Source organism: Nestor notabilis, unplaced genomic scaffold (genome assembly GCF_000696875.1).
Source record: "Nestor notabilis isolate BGI_N333 unplaced genomic scaffold, ASM69687v1 scaffold796, whole genome shotgun sequence".
NCBI classification, from domain to species: domain Eukaryota; kingdom Metazoa; phylum Chordata; class Aves; order Psittaciformes; family Psittacidae; genus Nestor; species Nestor notabilis.
The window spans coordinates 1-19323 of record NW_009933072.1 but is presented as its reverse complement, the minus strand read 5'-3'; the positions used below and the strand labels follow the sequence as shown (position 1 = coordinate 19323).

The window sequence follows — 19323 nt, the reverse complement described above, 5'->3', positions numbered from 1 at the left end:
GTTCTAAAATGTAGAGCTATCATCACACTTGATCTGTGACACAGACTGGAGAGCCAATGCTACACAGAGATGAACACATACTCATCTTGCCACATAAACATCATTAGCCCACTTAGCTGTATGCAACTGGGTGTGCAGAAAGGATGAAAGGCAGCTCCCAAATGGCTAACACAACTCCTCTCAGTCAGTACAGTGGTGCTTCACCAATGGTAGATGTACCATGCAAGTATACAAATTAGTGTCATGATTTACCTCTACAGCGGACAAATGAAAGTGAAAAATAGTATTTGATTCTCTGTGGCATTGCTTCAGATCTAACATAACAGCTCAAGCTACTGCCATTATCAGCTTAAACACCTAGAGACCTCATCCTGAACTCAGGTTAAAAAAAGAGAGGCCATAAGCACAGTGCTTGATGTTTAGGGTGTTCTTTTGAGGTTGTAGAGGATTTCTGTTTTGACTTTTTAGTTCTGTTTTGTTTTTGAATCAGATCAGTCTGATCTCCTCACTTGGACAGAAGCAGGACCCAAGTGATTTGCTCAGTAACAGAATAGCCTGTATGAGGGCTAAGAGTCAGGAATGCCAGTGTCAGACTGACAATTCACAAATTCCTATACTTCACAGAAATCCATCCACATTGAGAGCCTGAGCTATTATGTTTCATGTGTTCTTCTGATTTAGACTTTTAACTCCCCCAAGATATCCATTTACAGGCTTCATACAGCTCTGCATCTCTGCGTTCTGCATCATGTATCTTCACACTGAGGTTTCTGGATGAATGATGACTTTCCACACAAGTGTTAGATGGCACTTCATAGTTCAAAAGAACATAAATTCTTAGTAATGGGGAAAAACAGAACATTTGTCAAAGGATGAAAAACACAACTCGGTTTGGCTATGTCCCATGTCCATAAAGAAGCTTGAAATAAACAAACTTGGCTGGTTTATATTTTAAAGTATCGAATCGTCACTCACACTCTTCATAAAACACATTTCTTTAGAAGTAGTCTCATAATCAGCTTGAGTAGAAAAAGTACCAGATAAAGCAACATTCACAGCCATAATATGAAGAGACTATGCCAAAGTTACTCAGCTATCCTGCCAGTAGAGGACATGTCCTAATTACAGAAAATAGCCAAAAAGGTAACACAACTGAGCTGGAGATATATACCTTTCTAATGACCAGAGCAATTCAGAGCACTGCTACAAAACAAATCTGGCAGCCTAAAACCCAATCTGGGTTGATCAGTGTAGTTGATGATCCTGCATTACGTATTTAACTAATTTAATGTTTGTTATTTAATATTAATATACTGTTAGTATTTAATATTGCACTCTTTTAATACACAGTTACCCCTTTTCCTCAAGACAGTGATTACTACTGCAAGCAGGAGCTTTGTGGTTAGTCATAGCTAATTTACGCTCTCCAGTTTCATTCCCTCCTTAGGTTTGGATTGCCTCCCATGGGAGCAGTAATGGTCATTTAGCTTTATAATTCTCTTTGGCATCTCCCTCCTGAATTGCTACTACTCTCAGACTTTTGAACTCTTCTCCAAAGCCAAGTGAAATTCTTTTCCTCATTTGAAAGAGAACACTTAACTGGATAAACAAGTGGTATTTTGTCCCTGCAGCTTAGCTAGCAATAAAATAAGAAACATGCATTCCTCTATGCAAGGAGCAACCTGTACTTTCCTAACTTACTCTATTTTCTGGCTGTTGGAACTGGGGTCCTACTTTGAAGAAATTGCATTTCTGTGCACTTTGATGCAAAAAAGGTTATATGCATCTGCCATTCTTGACAAGTGTCTGCTACCAGGCAGTAGTATTAACTACATAATATACAGATACATCAAAAACTGTCAGCAAGTACTGAGCCACTGTGAAACCACTGTGAGCTGACAAAATGTAAAAACCTGTTGAGGGAAGAAATCCAGCTTCTCCCTTTGGTTCTGAGTTATTAGGAAAAAGACAACAGTTGCTCTGAATGTGTAAGCAATGCAGTTCACTTTGGTGTCATCTATAGTCATGGCAAAGACTGTTTAATGCACATTAAGATCTCTTGAGGCCCTTCGAGGACAAAGAGCGACAAAGGACATCCAGATTCTACATGAAATCAAAGCCAGAAATAACTTATTTTTAAAACAAATCCTTACATCTCAAGGCAGCAACAGCAGTCAATTGTTTTACCTTGCACAACTTTCAAGAGAAGGGCTTCTGTATCAACAAACAGATAAAGCAAAAATACAAATACTCTTGGATGGTGAAAACCTGTCTAGAGTAAAATAGAAGATCTCTTCAACCTAGTAGTCTTCATCTGGCAGCAGACCAGAGTAGGTTCTTATGAAAAGTCAGTAAAAACAGTACAAGCATGGAAGGACACAAGCACCGCCCGCCAGATGTTCTGGCAATCTTCCAGTTGGGGACTTCTAGAGTTAAGGGCTGCTTTCTCAACACTTCACTGGAGCTTTCCTCCTCTCAGTTGCTCATTTGGTCCATTTATTGCTGTGCCATCCCCAATACTGACCTTCTAAGGTCAATTTAAATGACAATTATGTGTCACAGTAATTCAACAATTTTGTGTTAATTCCTTTTGAAAAGCACCATGTCTTAGTGATTTTTATTTTTTTTTTTTTTTTATCAAATAATGTAGCTTCTTGCTATGGCCTTGTCTCCTTCAGCCACTTCTTTTATTCTCAATCATACACCTTCTTAATACAACCTGATTCTGAAGTGTTTCTTAAAGCTCCTAATTTTTTGCACCTTTAACAAGCTTCAAGAAAACCTTGAAGACATTTCCTGCTTTTGAACCAAGCTTTTTCAGTTATCTTAGCAGCTTGTATGTTAATTTTCATTTTCCTCCGCCTGAATTTAATTCTTGCATTTGCAAGAACAAAATTTTGTTTTTCTTTTTACTTGCTTTTACTTCTTACTGTTTATTTCCAACAGCTTTTTACAGCCTTTTTTTTTTTTAAGAATTAAGACAATAATAATGAATTATCACTTTTTTTGATCTTCCAAAAAGGTATCATTAAACAAGTCCCATATAACTTACTATTTTGCCCCACCAGATGTTTCTTTTTAATCCTTCATCATTTTTAAACAATTTCCCTTTTAGAAGTTAAGCACACCCACAGAAGATGCACACTCTATCAATGTGACTAGAAATCACAGCTGCAAGCTCCAGCACAAGTTAACAGTTACAAAACACTGCTTGTAATTTTATCATAGAGTCCTAGTCTTAGATCCAGTACCTTATTATATTCAGCACAGCACTAACACAACATGAAGATCTTTTTCACTGTAACAGAAGGACCTGAGAGTCCCAGCGTGAAAAAGAGGTGATAATAAAGACTGAGTAACACAACGCTTTTTCCTTTTTTTTTCTTTCTTTTTTAAATAATGAAATACAACCCATCATTAAGACAAGCACAGTTTCCTTAGTCTGTTTTGTGTACCTTAACACAGCAGAAAGACTGTGGAAGGCAAATACCATATATTTAACACCTGTTTGTACAAATATTTAAAGACATAAATAATCTTCCTTTTTAGAATAGGAGCACACATTAAAGAAGTACTCACTAACAACTACTGCAATAATATCAGAGTTGACCAAAGAAACTTAAGAAACTTAGCTAGAGAAAGTACGTATGAAATACAGCAATCTCAAGGGTAGTTCTACTTTGGCAACTGGTATATTATGCCATGCTGCACAGCAGGCAAAGGGCAAAAAACATAACAAACCCAAAAAACCAACACATCAGTGATGCTGTAAAGAGCAGTTTTATTCCATTCGTGATTCCATGCTCCATTTAAGAAGCTTGAGTACACAGCCACTGACTAAGAAGTGAAGCTTATGCCAACTTTAATGGCCAAGGTAACACAGGGACTACACATAAGACATCAACTCCAGGCATCTGTGAGCATGATTCACTATGACATGATTCATGAATCAAGTTTGGAACTCCTTTCTTCCAAGACACGAAATTTTCCCTTTCTTGAAGGAACAGCAGATAGGAAACATACTCACCCAGAGAGATCTCCAAATGTTTTTTGCCTTACATGCTCTCCGTGAGGCAGCTGCTGGGGTCCATTGGCTTCATCTGACATACTGCTTTGCATTATACAACACCCCAGGTAGTTTGTCAGCCACCTACCAGCGTACTGCATTGCATTTGAAGTGCTTCTTATGGCAACTTATATGCTTATAACGCTTATATGGCAACTGTGCTAAAGAAAAGTATATTAAAAATACAATATATGAAAAAAAGAATCCTTCCCACCCATGGGAGATGCAAGACCCAGCCCTATTCACAACAAATGATTTTGATTTTTTTTTTTATTCACGCCAGTATATAAGACAACACCTGAACTGTAAGTCTCCAATACAGTCCAGAGCAAGGAGCACATATTACCTGACCTTCAGATGGAGGTGGGTACCACAGGATGACCATGTTTTGGCCTCCTCCCTTCCCCTGGCTGAGGCGTATTTTGAATATGCCATGTTTCCTGGCATGCAAGACCAGCTCTAGCAGCCCCCTCAAACAGCCCAAACTCACCTGCCTCCTGTCTGATGCTTCCCACACTTGGGAAACAGCAACAGCAGCACATAGCACCCGTGTGAGGACAAGAGAGCGTTACAGTCCCTTGCTGCTCCCTCCCCATGGTTGCCCAAACAGATCCAGATGCTGCTTCATGCAGCCCTCTCATACATCAGTGCACTCCAAGAACCACGTGTGTGATGTCTACAGACACTTCCTCAACCCTCTGGCCTTCATACACATTTCAATGCATACAGCCCAGCAGTAGAAGAAAGGGTCCTATGCCATGAAGTGATACAAAGAGGAGCAGCGAAGGACAGGGAAACCTTCTATTTGCCAAGTGCTCTTATTCAAGCTCATTCTCCATTTAAGTGTCTGCAAACGGGCTGAGCTGTGAGGTGTCAGAGCAATTGTAGTATTGAGATTATTTTAGACACATACAGCACCAAAAAGAATTTTAACCTAAATGCACTCAAGTTTGCAACTTCCCAACGTGAAATTATTATTTACATCTCAAGACACAGCCACTCGACGTCCCTGAGAGTACTAACAGCACAGCAAAAATGCTGCTTTTTAAAAGGAATTATTAGATCGTCTGGGGCAAACCATGATATATATGACATAGAAAAATCGATGATTTCTGGCTTATTAAAATATGTTACTACCAGAGAGCAGTTAATTCTAGACAACTGTGCAGACACAATTTTCTTTCACCAAAAGGACCTGAGGAAAGAAAAAAAAATTAGGAAATTATGTGCCAGGCTTGTTTGTTTTCAATTTAAGATGGTGTTTCTGACTATAAACATTCCCAAATAACAATACTGCTCTCTCAATCTTGTACATACAAATTCGACACATTGTAGAATGCAAAAAAGTGATTTGCAATGAATAGACTGCCACTGCTTTGCAAATCACAGACAGTAATTATGAAACATTCAAAACATCAAAGACACTACACAGACTTGCATGGGTGCACTACACTATCATGGCTGTCATTCAATACTAATGGAAATACAGCTCAAAAGAAAATTCTATTGCTTCAGCTGCCCCCATGCCCACCCCCAAAGTAACAGGCATCTAATCAGGGACTAATTAAACAGAACTTTTCAGACAGGAAGAACTGTTTGCAGTTTGTTGTTAAACTACCTGGCATTCAGAAATATAAAGCTGAGTACTTTTGCTGCCAGTTCCCACTCTCCCTTTAAACTTGCAGATTGAGATCAACTGAAACAATTTAAAGAATAAACCAGGATAAGTTTTTTCCAGTAAATTCCATAACAAAAATTGCTAGCTTTCTGTTTAGGAAGTTATCCAAAATTACATATTAGGAGGAGAGGCAAAATCCTGAACAAAAATATAGCTTTGGATCCAACTAAACTTCCAGTTGAAATTATACCCTGTGAGAATTTCAGGAACAGGGGGTGGGGGAAATGTTTCGTTCAGTGATAAAAAACTCTCCAAATTAAACGTAGATGATCTGAAGTTACTTGTAATAATTACTCACAGTATACTTTTGGCACAGACATTTTTCTCAAGTGGTACACAAGAACTGAAGTGTAATGGACTTCAATAAGGATGAAATATATTCTGCCTACAATGTCATTCGAGCTCCATAAATATCCACCAAGGTGATTTATAGTAATACAAATTACTTGTATTTCCCTTGCTAACACGGAAGCATGTTAATTCTTAAGAGAGGAGTTTCTGCAAACAGAAAATGAATTATGTGGTAAATGGGTTTTTGCCAAAAAACAACATGCTTTGTCCCCCAATACCTAATCCAGTATTTGCTTGATCTGATTTAATTACAAAGACAGGGGACCTGACTAGATCTTGATTTGCCTATCTAATGAACTCCAGCTTGAAGAAAATATGAAGGAATAAAAAAAGAAAGGAAATATTACACTCCTTTAAACTCTAAAGCTATGGCCATGTTAACAATGTTGAAAAAAAACATAAAGAATTTTTTCTTCATGGCACGTTGACTGTCCATTGTCTCCTCCAAGACAGCACCTTCACAAATATCAAATGAAGCTGGTAAAACACTAATGAAAACCAAAAGAAGATACATCTAAATCCATTTAAAATGCTGTAATTCATAGTAAAGATTCATGTTTCTAGCACCCAGTGACTCAGAGGAGACCAAGAAAGAACATGAATGAGTATTCCATCAGGAGGTTCTCAAGAAAGAAAACAGACACATCAAGAAATTTGATCTGAGCTGAAAAAAGAAGCAAAGATGAACCAAGTGGAGATGTCCTACTGCCCTGCTCTTACTCTTTCCTAAATATTTACTTCGTCCATGTTTGGACAGAGGATGCTGGATAAAACACGAAGCCACAGTCTCCATTCTTACAATTTTGGCCAGATTTGGTCTATGACCAAATAAGGATAAGGTTCTAGATAAGGAAACAGAGTTAACATTGCATCTAAATAAACAGATACTAAAGTTTGGACTGAGCATTTAGACTCTTCTTTCTTTAAAATACATACATTTAAAAATCGGAAGACTGGAATTTCAACAAAAGAAAACTTCAACTCATAAATAGTGTCTGCATCAGCCTTTACTGTGCGTTAAAACCACAATGGATTTAGATCTATTTTTGGGATTTCCATGCGTCCACAAGCCTAAGCAGTTTACCAAGGACGTGCTGTTTGCCATGAGTACTGGAACCCACAATGGATGTGTTTAAACACAGATACTGTTTAGCCAAGACAACCAGGTTTTTTATCACTACTTACTTACTCACTTATTTTTAGAGCTTGCAGTTTCAGATTAGTGTTTCTCCAGAGCACGCCCTGGAGCCAGTGTGAGCACATAAATATCCCAGCCTAAATTACTAAATACTTAAATTCTGTTGCAATTTACAAATGCCTTGGGGAACTCAATTGTTAAGCACCAGTTTCTGGGAAAAAAAGCAAAAGGGCTTGGTAATACCTAATGCATATAACAGCACAGAAGCCTTCCCAGCACACAGCATGGATCTTAAACCAAGAGCTTTTGCTGCAGCGTAACTGTCCTGCTATGACAAAGCTAGATATATGTATGTAGTTTTGCGTATGTATGTGTGCCTGATATATGTGTATACATAACCATGCCCTGATGCTGACCCTGCTCAGGAACTGCAGCTGCTCCTCTCTGGCAGACAAAGAGAATTGAAGAGGCAGGACCTGACCTTCAGGCTGCTGTTTTTCAGCTGGTGCCAGAAGCCAGGCTCACACAGCTGCTGTGAAAGTACCACTAGCCTAACTATCCTCTAAGTACAAGCAGGAGACACGCTATTTGGTTCTGTTATTTACATCATCCATTGCTGTTCACCACCTAACATCCTGCCAGTGTCTGTTTGCTCAGAACAGAAGCAAGGCAGGCTCTTTTGGTAATTTTCTCCTTTTGAACAGCTAGAAAATAAGGCATGCAACTGGTAAGATTTGTCCCTATTAATGTCACATTAAATGCATCACTGCCTGAGTATGTAGGAAAGCTTCAGTTCTTCCCCCCTCCTCTGCTCATTATTAATTATTACATACAAAGCATGTGCCCTTGTGATGGGTAGCAAGTACAGCACGCTGTTAAGATGACAAAAAGTGCAAACAATTGTATTTACTTCCATGCTGGATCCTTCCTTTCAGCCATCACAAAAATGGATTATAGAAAAAAAATTCTATGAACAGCAGAACTATCAAAGCCTTGTTGCCCCACAGATCTTCTTCTCACACACACTCCAACTGCCCACTTAAAGTAATTTTCTTCAATCTCTCCTGAATTCTCCAGCACTCCTCACCATCAGCTGGGCTATGGGTAGCGCTGCGCCCTGCTCAGTAACAACTTAGCGTCGCGTTGAGCCACCAGTCAACCTGCTTGTGTTCACCCATCATTTCACTGATGAAAAGTTTCCACCTTTGCCTCCAAATTCACGAGAGCTTAATGACTCTGATAGATTGCTTTCTCTTTCAGGTTAGTCTGAATTAGGCCTAGATGGCCTAGATTAAGCCGTACTAGAAGAACCTTAAAACACACCATCCTACAAACCTCACATTACTAGGAAAAAAGGTAAAACAAATGTTATTTACATTTTTCACTTCTGGGTTCTAAACCATTAGACTGAAGTCACAGTTTCCCAGATTTCCCTCAGTAACAAGACACTTGTTACAAAAAACACCACACACTAAATGATGAGTGAAGACTTTCACTGAAAAAAAAATACACACACATGCACAGAAGATTCATTTAAAAGACTCCTGGAAACTGGAACTAAGATTGACAGCTCTGTACACTAACAATACTCCTAAGTAATAAGCAAATCAGTACATACAGATTCAAACAAGAGAATTAGATTTCTTAAAACTATACAACAGTCTGTATTTCATGTTCTCAAAAATAGTTACCTTAAAGCATTCTAATCCTGGGTACTCCATTTAAATCAGCTCATACTGACTAATCCTCATTTTCACCTACACCATCAATGACTGTTCCACTGAAAAGTAACAATTATGTTATAAAAACTCCAGCCATACACAGCTTCTGGACTAACAACTTCATATTGGCTAAAGGTGACAAGGCCAAGACCAGGAGCCACAGGCACAGCGGATTCTCATGTATTGAGATCACCGATGACATTCGTTTGACCTGTCAATTAAAGTCTTTTTGCAGACAAAAGACTGGGGGAAGGGAGCTGGCAGATGGATAGTTGAAGTTCAAACACAGAGAGAAAGGATGGATGTTAAAGTACTGCAGCAAATACTAGACACAGTTTGAATGATGAATCTGTTGGGAAAACATAAACAACAAAACAAATGCCATCACCTCCCCACCTTTGGATCATCTTCAAAAAAACCAAACAAACAAAACAACAACAAAAAACACACAACACAACCACAACACTAGTCAAGAGAGGAGAATATCCAGATATTCATTACTTATGGACAGAACGGGCCATCCATGCATGACATAGAACACTGTATTTAGTTTCAGTGTAGTTTTTTCTACTTAAGTGTTTTTCATACTACTGCCTAAGAAGAAACATACAGCAGATACACAACCGAGTTACTCAGCAGGTCTTTCCTTCTTTACACATGCCAGAACCAGCCAAATCAAAACATTCAGACTTTGGAAGCTCCATTATATTCAACCACAGAGCAATTCCCATCCCCAAGAAGGCGGCTGGCAGCTTGCTTTCATACCTGATATTCTCCGAATGCCTTATTCCTACATTATGGTTCCAGCAGATCATCACCAGCTGGACAAACCAAAAGATGCTGTGGAGATGTCACTGACATCCAAACAAAAAGACACGACTGGCAGATAGAGCCATCTGCCATTCTTCCAACCACAAGCAGAACCCACCAAGTACCGTACAGTCAGAGACTGTACAAAGAAGTCAGAGACTCTCTCAGAGGAAGCAAAGAAAGATGAGTGAAGGAAAGAGTCCCTGAAAAAGAACTTGTGTATTTGTTTCCCAGTCCCTTTATTACCACTACAGAAATACATTTCAATTTATCTCTTAAAATAACAGCCACCAAAACAGCATGTGTGTCCAAATATGTTCTGGGGCTGTGCAATTCCATGTCAGAGATGAGTGCTGAATCCAGTTTCAGATGATCATAACTGCAACAGAAGAAAAGGTTACATCTTCCCCTTCTTTAAGTGTATTTCTGCGCTGCCACATAATCAGCCAAAAAATAACCCCACTTCTATTGGAAGAGAAAAAAATGTTGGTTGCAGGTATACCACATAGGAATAGAAAGACATGGTAATTTCTCTGGGCTATAGGGCAAATGGCACAGAAGAGGCAGAGCTTGCAGAATCATGTTCTTAAACCTGTTAAGAAGGTCATGACCTGTTTAGTACGAAAGGGGAAAAAAGATATCACAAGGTGTTAATACACTAAAAAAAAAAAAAAGGATTTGTAAATTACAACTAAGTTCCTCCAGATCGCTGCTAGTTTGTCCTCTTAATCCTCTTGTCCCATTCTGCCCAGATCCCTAGCCATTTGTTTTCAGATTTATTTCTGAAAATGGAGACATATTTACATTTCTTAAAAAGAACAATGTCATACAATGACTGTGCCCTCTATTCTTATATCTCAAATCTGTCACTTTGTTATTCCCCTTCCAGGGCATTTGGGAATATATAAATACATAGGAAAATGAAATTTATAAGACATCAGTGTACTGTTCTCAAAACAAGTAAGGAACTGCTGCAATTCCTAAGACTGATGACATTCTAGCTGAAAAGCAACAGGCTGTCAGCCTGGAGAACCACTGATGGCAAAAAGTTGTTTCCCACATTTTGAAAGTGTCACTTCTCTTTTTCAATCATTTGTCAATGTGATTTAGCCAAACAGATGCCCCTTTGAAAACCACATCTTCTCAGCACCATCCACTCGATTTATGCGTAAGAAATCTGATTCTAAAGAGTGACATGAATAAAAATTAATAGTAAGTTATATTGCTGCTACGTGAGTGATGCTCATGTAATGCAAATGGAAGCAGGAATTTATTTCAAAGTAAAAACACAAGGGAGACGAAAACCCATTTCTAGGTTTACTATACTTTCAGTGCTCTGTGCAAGTGATCCTTATGACAGAATACAACTCTAAGCCACACATCTCTGTTTTTTTCTTACACACTGCTTTTATCCTGCAAATTCAGGAACTTCCAAATATGAATCAAGTAGACTTCCCATAAGAGGAAATCATTCCAGAAAGAAAAGTAAAACTAGGATTCCGCTGCCACATTCATCTTTAGGAATTTATTGTGCCCCACTTCAGGCCAACCTTTTTTTTTTTTTTTTTTTAGGTTTTTTTTTGGAGGGGGTGGGTGATGATGCAAAAGATTACAATATTCTTAACCAATTCACTGGACAAAATTACAAATAATATTTCAATCTTTTCCCACTAAAAACAGTCAACAAAAGGAATATTCCAGTAAAACACATTTATTTATTTAAATCAATATTTTCCAGTATTATAAATTTTTTACCAGCCCCTATCATTAAGAAAGACAAAAATTAGCAGTTAAGGTATGACACACTTTCCTGTCACTCACTACTATCACAAATCAGTGCCTCATTTAGCTTATTAAAGACCATCTCAACAAAAAAAGCAAAGTATGTTTATCATTTTGTAACATACGTGAACTGTCAAGACAAAATGGTGTTGAGGAAAGGAACATCAATAAAACTCCCATTCCCCAAATCTGAAGGCTAAGGTACTTGTTCTTACCTGCTCCCAGTTTTTGAGGCTGGAGCACATCAGCTCTCTGCCAGCTCGCAGTGGTGTGCTGAATTGGGACCTACTTGCCAAAGCACACACCTGGAGTGTGGTCCTGACCTTGCACAGGGAACCATGCAGCAGCCACTGCTGCCAAAGCCTATTCTGGGAAGCTGGCATCTTTCAATCACAGTCTTTTGTTATTTTCTTCTTCTTCTCATCTCAGCCCCAAGGAGCTTTACCAACTGACCCTGTGCAACTCATAAGTTCTTGTAACTCTTTTTATCAAGTAGCTTAGAATTAATCTCCTACAGTAAACAAGCTTACAATTTCTCCTCATGAGATAGGTTTTTAGTATCTCAAATAAGTTGCTCTAATTCCGTGTGGTTTACCTATTGTCAGTTCTCCTTCTCTCCCTGATAAGAATAAACAGAAAAAAAGCTCTTTTCAATTAAGAAACAAAATAACAACACATCTCAGGAAGAAAAAAAAGGGCAGCAAAAAGAAGAAAAAGACATGGTGCAGAAGAGCAAAAAACTGTGGATCTCCAGTATGGAAATAATTTACCATTAGCTCAGGAAGCAGCAGACTGTCACATACAGTTTCAGAAACAACATGTTTTTATTGTGAAAACCTGATTGCATTTCTCAATGCTGGCAAAACTACTCACTAATCAGTGCTTCCATATGACACTGGAACATCTGGAAAACTTCCACGGGAAAGGCAAGCTAAACTACCTTTCCCTAGCTGTGGCAGTCAGAAGAACTAAGAGATTCAGACCCAACCCTTCCTGAAACCTCTTAAGAGCAGTGACTTCTGGACTTCAAAAATCACTGCATCAAAACCATCGCGTTTTTCCCCAAAGGTCACTTTCAACCTGAATTAATTTATGATTCTGTATTTTCAAGGTTTCATTCTGGGGATAGTGGGAAAACCCAAACCATGACTATTTTTCTGATACAAGTATTTTGTCGAAAAGAAACAATCTCCAAGCCTGTATTCTAGCGACCATTGTTTCAAAAACCCTCCAAATCAAAGTAAACCTCAAATAGTTTGTAGCCCAAATTAAAGGATCGCTCCATCGGATAACACCAAGCTGAACTTAAAATGTAACTGCAGGGGTTTTGGGGGTTTTAAATCCTTTTGAAGACTTCAGAAGGCATAATGAAGACCCAGAACATAATTTCAAGTTCTTATCCCAATGAAAACTAATGAAGACATTCTGGTAAAGCACAAGACAAACCAACCGAAGGAACTACCTTTTTCATCCTTTCTCCTTTTCCTTACTGAACGTGTATGACCACAACATGTTTCAGGGAAGTTTTGACAAGTCAGTCCACACTGGAAGAATTACTTAGAAAATCCTTGATCTTTGTGCCTGTGGGACTGAAGCTTCTCACTTCAAGCAACGGTCTGTTTCTTTAGGCAACATGCCAGAAGTGTCATCAGCACTTGTGTAGACTCCAAAGTTTCACATTTCATCTACACCAGAGCTGTCTTCATGCTACTCTTCATAAATTGCCAAGATACTTTTGTAACCCCCCGATTTTCCAAAGCTTCAGAAAGCTTCATACTGCTCAGTAACAAGGAACACACTTCAACATTGACAGGTTGTCTGGGAAAGAATGTACTTTACAGATACACACCTTGGTGTGGAGTTCATGCTTAAAAATGAAGCATCAGTCCCTAGCCTGTGTCAGACTGAGATGTATTGTCAGAAAGGTATCAGTGCACTGCTCTATGCACTTTCAAACACTGTAATTTGCCACTCAGTGGTCAAGGCACTACAGCACACGCACCCTGCCCACATTTCATCACCTCTGCACACTCCACAAACCCTTTGCATTTGCTTCTCAGCGATTATGTGTGACATTTTACACAGCTCCCTGTACCATCCCCTTCACATTCCAGCAGTCTGTGTCTTCTTCCCCTCCCTGACAAGATGGCTTCAGCCTTATCCTATAGAAGTAGAAACCTAACCTATGGTAGTGGTAAAAAACAAAGCCCAGAAAAATAAGGTTTCTACCTCCTTGTCTGAGTCACAGTCTACTGAGAAATGTAAGGCTTCAAGCTCCAGCCTCAGAAGTACTCTTTTGAATTAGGAATGCTTAGAAGTGGTTCAGATTTGAATTTAAAGCTCTAGCTAAGGTTGCATCTACCCTAACATTTATTTCTGAAGCTGCAGTGCAGTTCTGAAGCAAATCTCTCAGTCTTCCCAGCCTACCCCCAGCAGGTTTGATAAGGACGGCAGTTTTGCTGCACCTGACCTACATTCCTTTTAGAGGAAACTAAAACAGGAGCTCATATCCAGATGCATGGCAAAGTTGGTCCAGCTACTAATGGGATCAGAGCAGTGACTGGATATTTGGATGGCTTCAAGCCATATGAATGGCAGAGATGTTCAGTCCTCCACCAGAAAAAAAAAATCTAGCAACTAAAGTAAACCCTAAAGGGGCCTCAGGATCAACTGTTGACCTGATTCTCTCTTCCAAAAATCCAGATGACATCCATAGTATTAGACCGATTCTTCTGGAGCATTATGTCAGTAAGGTTATGTCAAAGTGTTATGTCAGATTGGCTTATCCATTTTCTTACCAAACATTTTCATACACCAGAGTTCTAGCTCAGTTCTAGTAATACCAAAATTAGCCAGAACCCCATTAAAGGTCACATCACTTACCAGGCCATTGCAAGTGCTGATCGCTGCTGTCCCAATCCCAGAACCTGGCTGCACCACTGTGCCAATGAAGTGGCAAGTTGCTCCTGAGTGAGTTGCAATCTTCGCACCAGTGTGGTTGCCGTGTCTCCTTTCTACTACGTAGTTATGGGAAAGAAATCCCACATGGGCAGTCAAATTAAAAAACAGATCCTTATCCTCATGGTTAATTCTGTAGTATACCATATTATCCTTTTTGCTGAGGTCTCTCTTCTTCCTCGTGTTTGAGATGTCATGGTGTAAATTAAAAGAAAGAAAATGCCCACTTGCATCTACTCTTGCTGGATCAACCACATGGTATTCTGGCAATGTCTTGATAAATTGCTCTGAGAGGAAGGGGGGAAAGAAAACAAAGAAAAGAAAAGAAGTAAACCTAGGGTGAGTCCTAGCCTGTTTAAATCTCACATGATTTAAGGGAAAATGCAAAAATTACTGCAATTCAGCACACCGTCCTACTGACATAAAGGCAGACAGTGCACAGACCACCGTGCATTACAATCCTCATTTGGGCTTTATACTCTCCCGTTATAACACTCGATCTAGAAGCTAAAAGTTCTTCTTTTCAAACATTTTGTCACCATTCATATGAAGGATTGATTGTCACACACACACCTCTTCCCAACCCCACAAGAGCTGAGAACTCTCTGTGTCCTAGGTCCCCAGGACACAATGCTCTGATCAAGATCATCCTCACACATCCAAAAAGCTGACCACCTGAAGCAGGAGACAGAGCCTTAAAAACAGATACGAGTAATGGGAACACTACTAATTGGCTTGACAGGCCACAGCAATAGCACCTCAGTAGCATCAGCTTTAGCAGTGGCAGCAGAGGATGAAATTTTAAAGAAGGGTTTGAAGAGGAATGAAGTAACTGTGTCCTTTTTCATAAGGGGTTCCAACATGAGTAAGATTGGATGTATTAACACGTATCAGGATCTAACAAGGGAAGAAAGCGTTCCTGGCATTCTTGTCTCCTGCTGTGACACAAAACAAATACCACCTGTTCCCAATTTCATTTTCCTTTAAATTAGTGTAAAACTCAAAAGTCCCAAACAAATAACATAAATTCACATAAAACACAGCCCCTGCAAACTTACACTCTTAAGGCCTGATCTTCTGCTAGCATACTTACCTTCAGCCCAAGAAATCAGTCTGAACATACTTCATCAAAAAGAAATTGTGAGGATACATGTTATTCCAGTTCATCCTTCTCCAGGGCTGTTCTTCACTCCCAAAGTCCCAGCTGCTTGTACGTGAAGCACTTAAACCTTATTCATTAATTAAGCTGGTTAACAAAGCACTTAGTCTACTCCAGGTACTTCCAGAGCACTTTACTCCTCCTTAGGACTGGTAAAACAAACCTTCTAGAGACAAGTCTCTCTTCTATCTGCATCTTCAAAGACACACAGGATAAACCGTGTTGAGACAGACAGCTGTCCAGGTTCATCCCCTCCACGAAGGAACATATCTCCTTTGTAATCATTAGCTGCAGAATGAGATATGGATGCTTGTCTTTCCTCAGGCCATGGACCCATGAGACACATGCACTAAAACACCCAATTGAAAAAAAAAATAAAAAAAAAAAGTGCGTATACAAAACCACACAAGAAATCTGGCCTTTTCTCAGTAGCACCTTTATTTCACAAGCAAACTTATTCTCATACACAACAGATTTCTTTGTACACAATTCTTCCCACCAGCCTACAGTGACTTTTTGCCTTTGCAGGACAAGCCACAGCAGAGGGCTTTCAGACGTCCACAGTGGCAAGTCTTGACACCTCAGAGACTAACACCTACCACAAGTTCTGAGACATCTCCTGCCTGTGCCCACGTAGACACAGCAGGGACTGAGACATGGGAAATTCAATCCACACCTTCATGCCTGTAGTTTACACAGCCTCTATATACCACATAAGGTGCCAGCTGAACAATTTAGCAGCTGAAGATAGGTCACTCGTACATCACACTCCAGAGCAAAGCAAAAAATGAGCAGGAGAAGAAAGGTGTACCACCCAGAATTATGGCTTACCTGTAGAAGTTTCATTATTAGACATCTGGGAAGACCCACATCCCATATTGTGCTAGTAAAGACAGGCTAACAGAGAATGCTGCAAGATAAGGCCTCATTTCTGTGGTTTTCAGCACAGATCATGAAATAATCAAATGAAATGCCTGAAGGAAAACTTACTCATTTGCTGTCACTATGCGATTTGCCTCTGCTGGATGTCTTCAGATTAATTAGTTGTGGCTTTACTGTTCAGCTCCATGCAAGACCAAAGACTTGCGGGTTTGGACTTCAAACTATTCAAGGAAGTTTTTTATTTCATTACAGTGATTAATGTGTAGAGGTTAAGGCAATTTAGACGTCAACATCATCAGTAAAAGGGAAAATAATGCCTAAGCATCTGGTGGCAACAGGATTATCAAAGCAGAGAAGTCTAACTTCTTCCACTCCTCCTTAAATACTTGTTTCTGAATGCTAGTCACTGGAAAGCAGAATTATGCTGCAATAACAGTATACTGTAATATAATCACAGAATTGAATTATGAAGCAGTTTTCAAAAGACCAGAGGGATTAAGATTACAACACGATGAAGTTTAACAAGATAAGGGTAAGGATATTTCTGCAAATAATCATTACCAGTTTTGTCTAGACCGTTGGGTAGAGATTAGCAAAGGCAGTCCTACCGATAACAAATCTTCTGAGCTCCATATTAAGCCTAACATACCACTTGACCTTTCTAGCTGGAGAAGAGTCTAAAACAAAGATAGGAGGTACAATTTTGGTGTTACCTTTCTGCCCTCTTAGGAAAGAGTAATGCACAACTAGAGGGCAGAGGCAACAAACAGAGTAACTTAATGCATGCAACCCAGACTGCACAAGAATAAGGGTTGAATTCTGCAACACTGACTGCCTCGATTTTCCTAAAGTAGTAAGTCATTCTTACTGAAACATCACAGGTTCCTATAAATCTTAGTGCCAGCAAACACTAAACAGAGGGAAACTATCCCAGTGCCACTGACAAGCCTCAGGGCTGGCATGCCACTGCATGCTCCTTGGCCACTTATAATACTCTCCAGTCCAGGGAAGCCCTGCGGGTCCAGTGATACTGCTCAGGATTTATAGGCCAGGAATGGGAAGACTTCCCTGGGCAGGTTGTGTAGCTCCAGAGATCACTCTGTCCTTCCACAACTGCAGGCTGGCCATGCCAGCTTGCATCAGTGCCATGAACCAAACATTGCCCTGAGCAGGATACATTCAGGTTAGTCCTTAGCCTTGCATCACAGTTTGCACAGTTCATTCACACTTGTTTGACAAGCCTAAGAATCGTTATAAGTTGCTAGAGAAAGCTTCCCTGCAGACCCTCCTAATTCTGCATCACTGAAAACATCTGATAATATTCCAAATCGCTGCTCTTCTGTGGATTCAAAACACAGCCCATAATGATGGCTGTACACAAAGTGAATAAACTAGGATAAAGAGAAAAACATACATAGTCTGTCACATGTGACAGGAAAAGCACAATTTATTTCAGACAGGTAACATGTTTTCTGATAAAATTCCTTTAAACTGTGACACATCGTCATTTGACACTGTTTCATCTCCACGTTTGCACCTACATCTGCCGCTCAGACCTCCTGGCTTCTTTTCAAACGATTCCTCAGGATAGGAAATAGGGTTGCTCTCCTCCAGCGGAAGAGTCTTCCCGAGCCAAAGGCAGGCTCTGCACACAGGGAACACCCCAAGCTCCAAAGCCCCGTGGCAGGGATCAGGCCTTCAACATTCAGTGAGAGAATCCTTAACTGTTCCAACTGTGACACTCGTTGTGCATGTGGAGGGAGCGCAACAGTCACTTCAGCTATGCAAGATACAAATTTAAGTTCTTTACACTTAGCACTGCAATCTTCCACTGCAAAAAATTAGCCAAATTTTAACTATTTGCAAACACCTGAGAAAGCCTAGACTTTTCATGCCTAGAAAGTTAAATTAATTCTACATTCAATTCCAAATGCCTGACAGTTAAACAGGTATTATGTGCTAACTCAGCCATCCCTCTTCTGTCCCATGTTGAAAGACACAGAAACGCCGTGACTTTGCATTCAGTTTAAACAGATCCAGCAGGAACTAACTTCAGAGTAATTGTTCACTTTTCAGCAGCTTGCTTAACCACTTTTTATTTCCACGATCTCTGAAGTGCACAGCAGATTTTCTCCTCTGTGTTCACGCTCTCCCACTGACAGCACCACAGCTGTTGATTGCATCAGGGAGGTTTTCAGGAAGCAAAATTTCCTCCTGCACTTTAGAGTCTTCTACCACCAGGCAGAGTCTTCCAACTAATCACAATTTTTCTCTCTTGGGAGTTGCCTCTCTGATTTTCCTTAAACAGGCAACAGGATAAAATTCCTGACTTACACTCCCCCAGGGAGGTGTGCAGCCAGTTCCAACTGAAGGAATGAATTAATCCACCTGGGCAGCGGCCTCAAGAGATTCCTCCCGCAGATAAAGCCTCGCTTTTAATTTATCATCCTCACTAAATACGAATAAATCACAGCGGGTCTTATACCCTGATAACACCAAATCTTCTTTGTTAAAAAAGAAAAAAAAATAAATCAGGGCAACACACTTTTTCAGCTTAATACAAAACTATTCTGGTATTTAGAGAGATGCTTCTTAACGAGGAAGACGAGCAAAAAGCCGGATTTAGCAATACCTTCATCTACACAGTCCAACTCGCTGCCTTCCGAACAGCAACAGACGGGCACAGCCACAGCCGTGTGTTCTCGCTGCACAAGTTTAAAGGCTGGAGCAGCCGGTCCCCAGAGCCGCTCGGGGCAGCGCTGCGCGCTCGCACCAGGA

General features: G+C 39.9%; 1 protein-coding gene across 1 annotated transcript in view; it reads right to left on the bottom strand.

The window, feature by feature from the left end:
* LOC104407395 (A disintegrin and metalloproteinase with thrombospondin motifs 12-like) overlaps nt 1–14791 on the bottom strand; it is a gene marked incomplete at both ends in the record, with an annotated part of 102694 nt that extends 87903 nt beyond the window's left edge. Inside the window, one exon of the mRNA XM_010016675.1 lies at nt 14430–14791. Within this exon, the coding sequence (XP_010014977.1) occupies nt 14430–14791 (362 nt within the window). The remainder of the gene's footprint in view (nt 1–14429) is intronic.
* Nucleotides 14792–19323: the final 4532 nt, after the last annotated feature.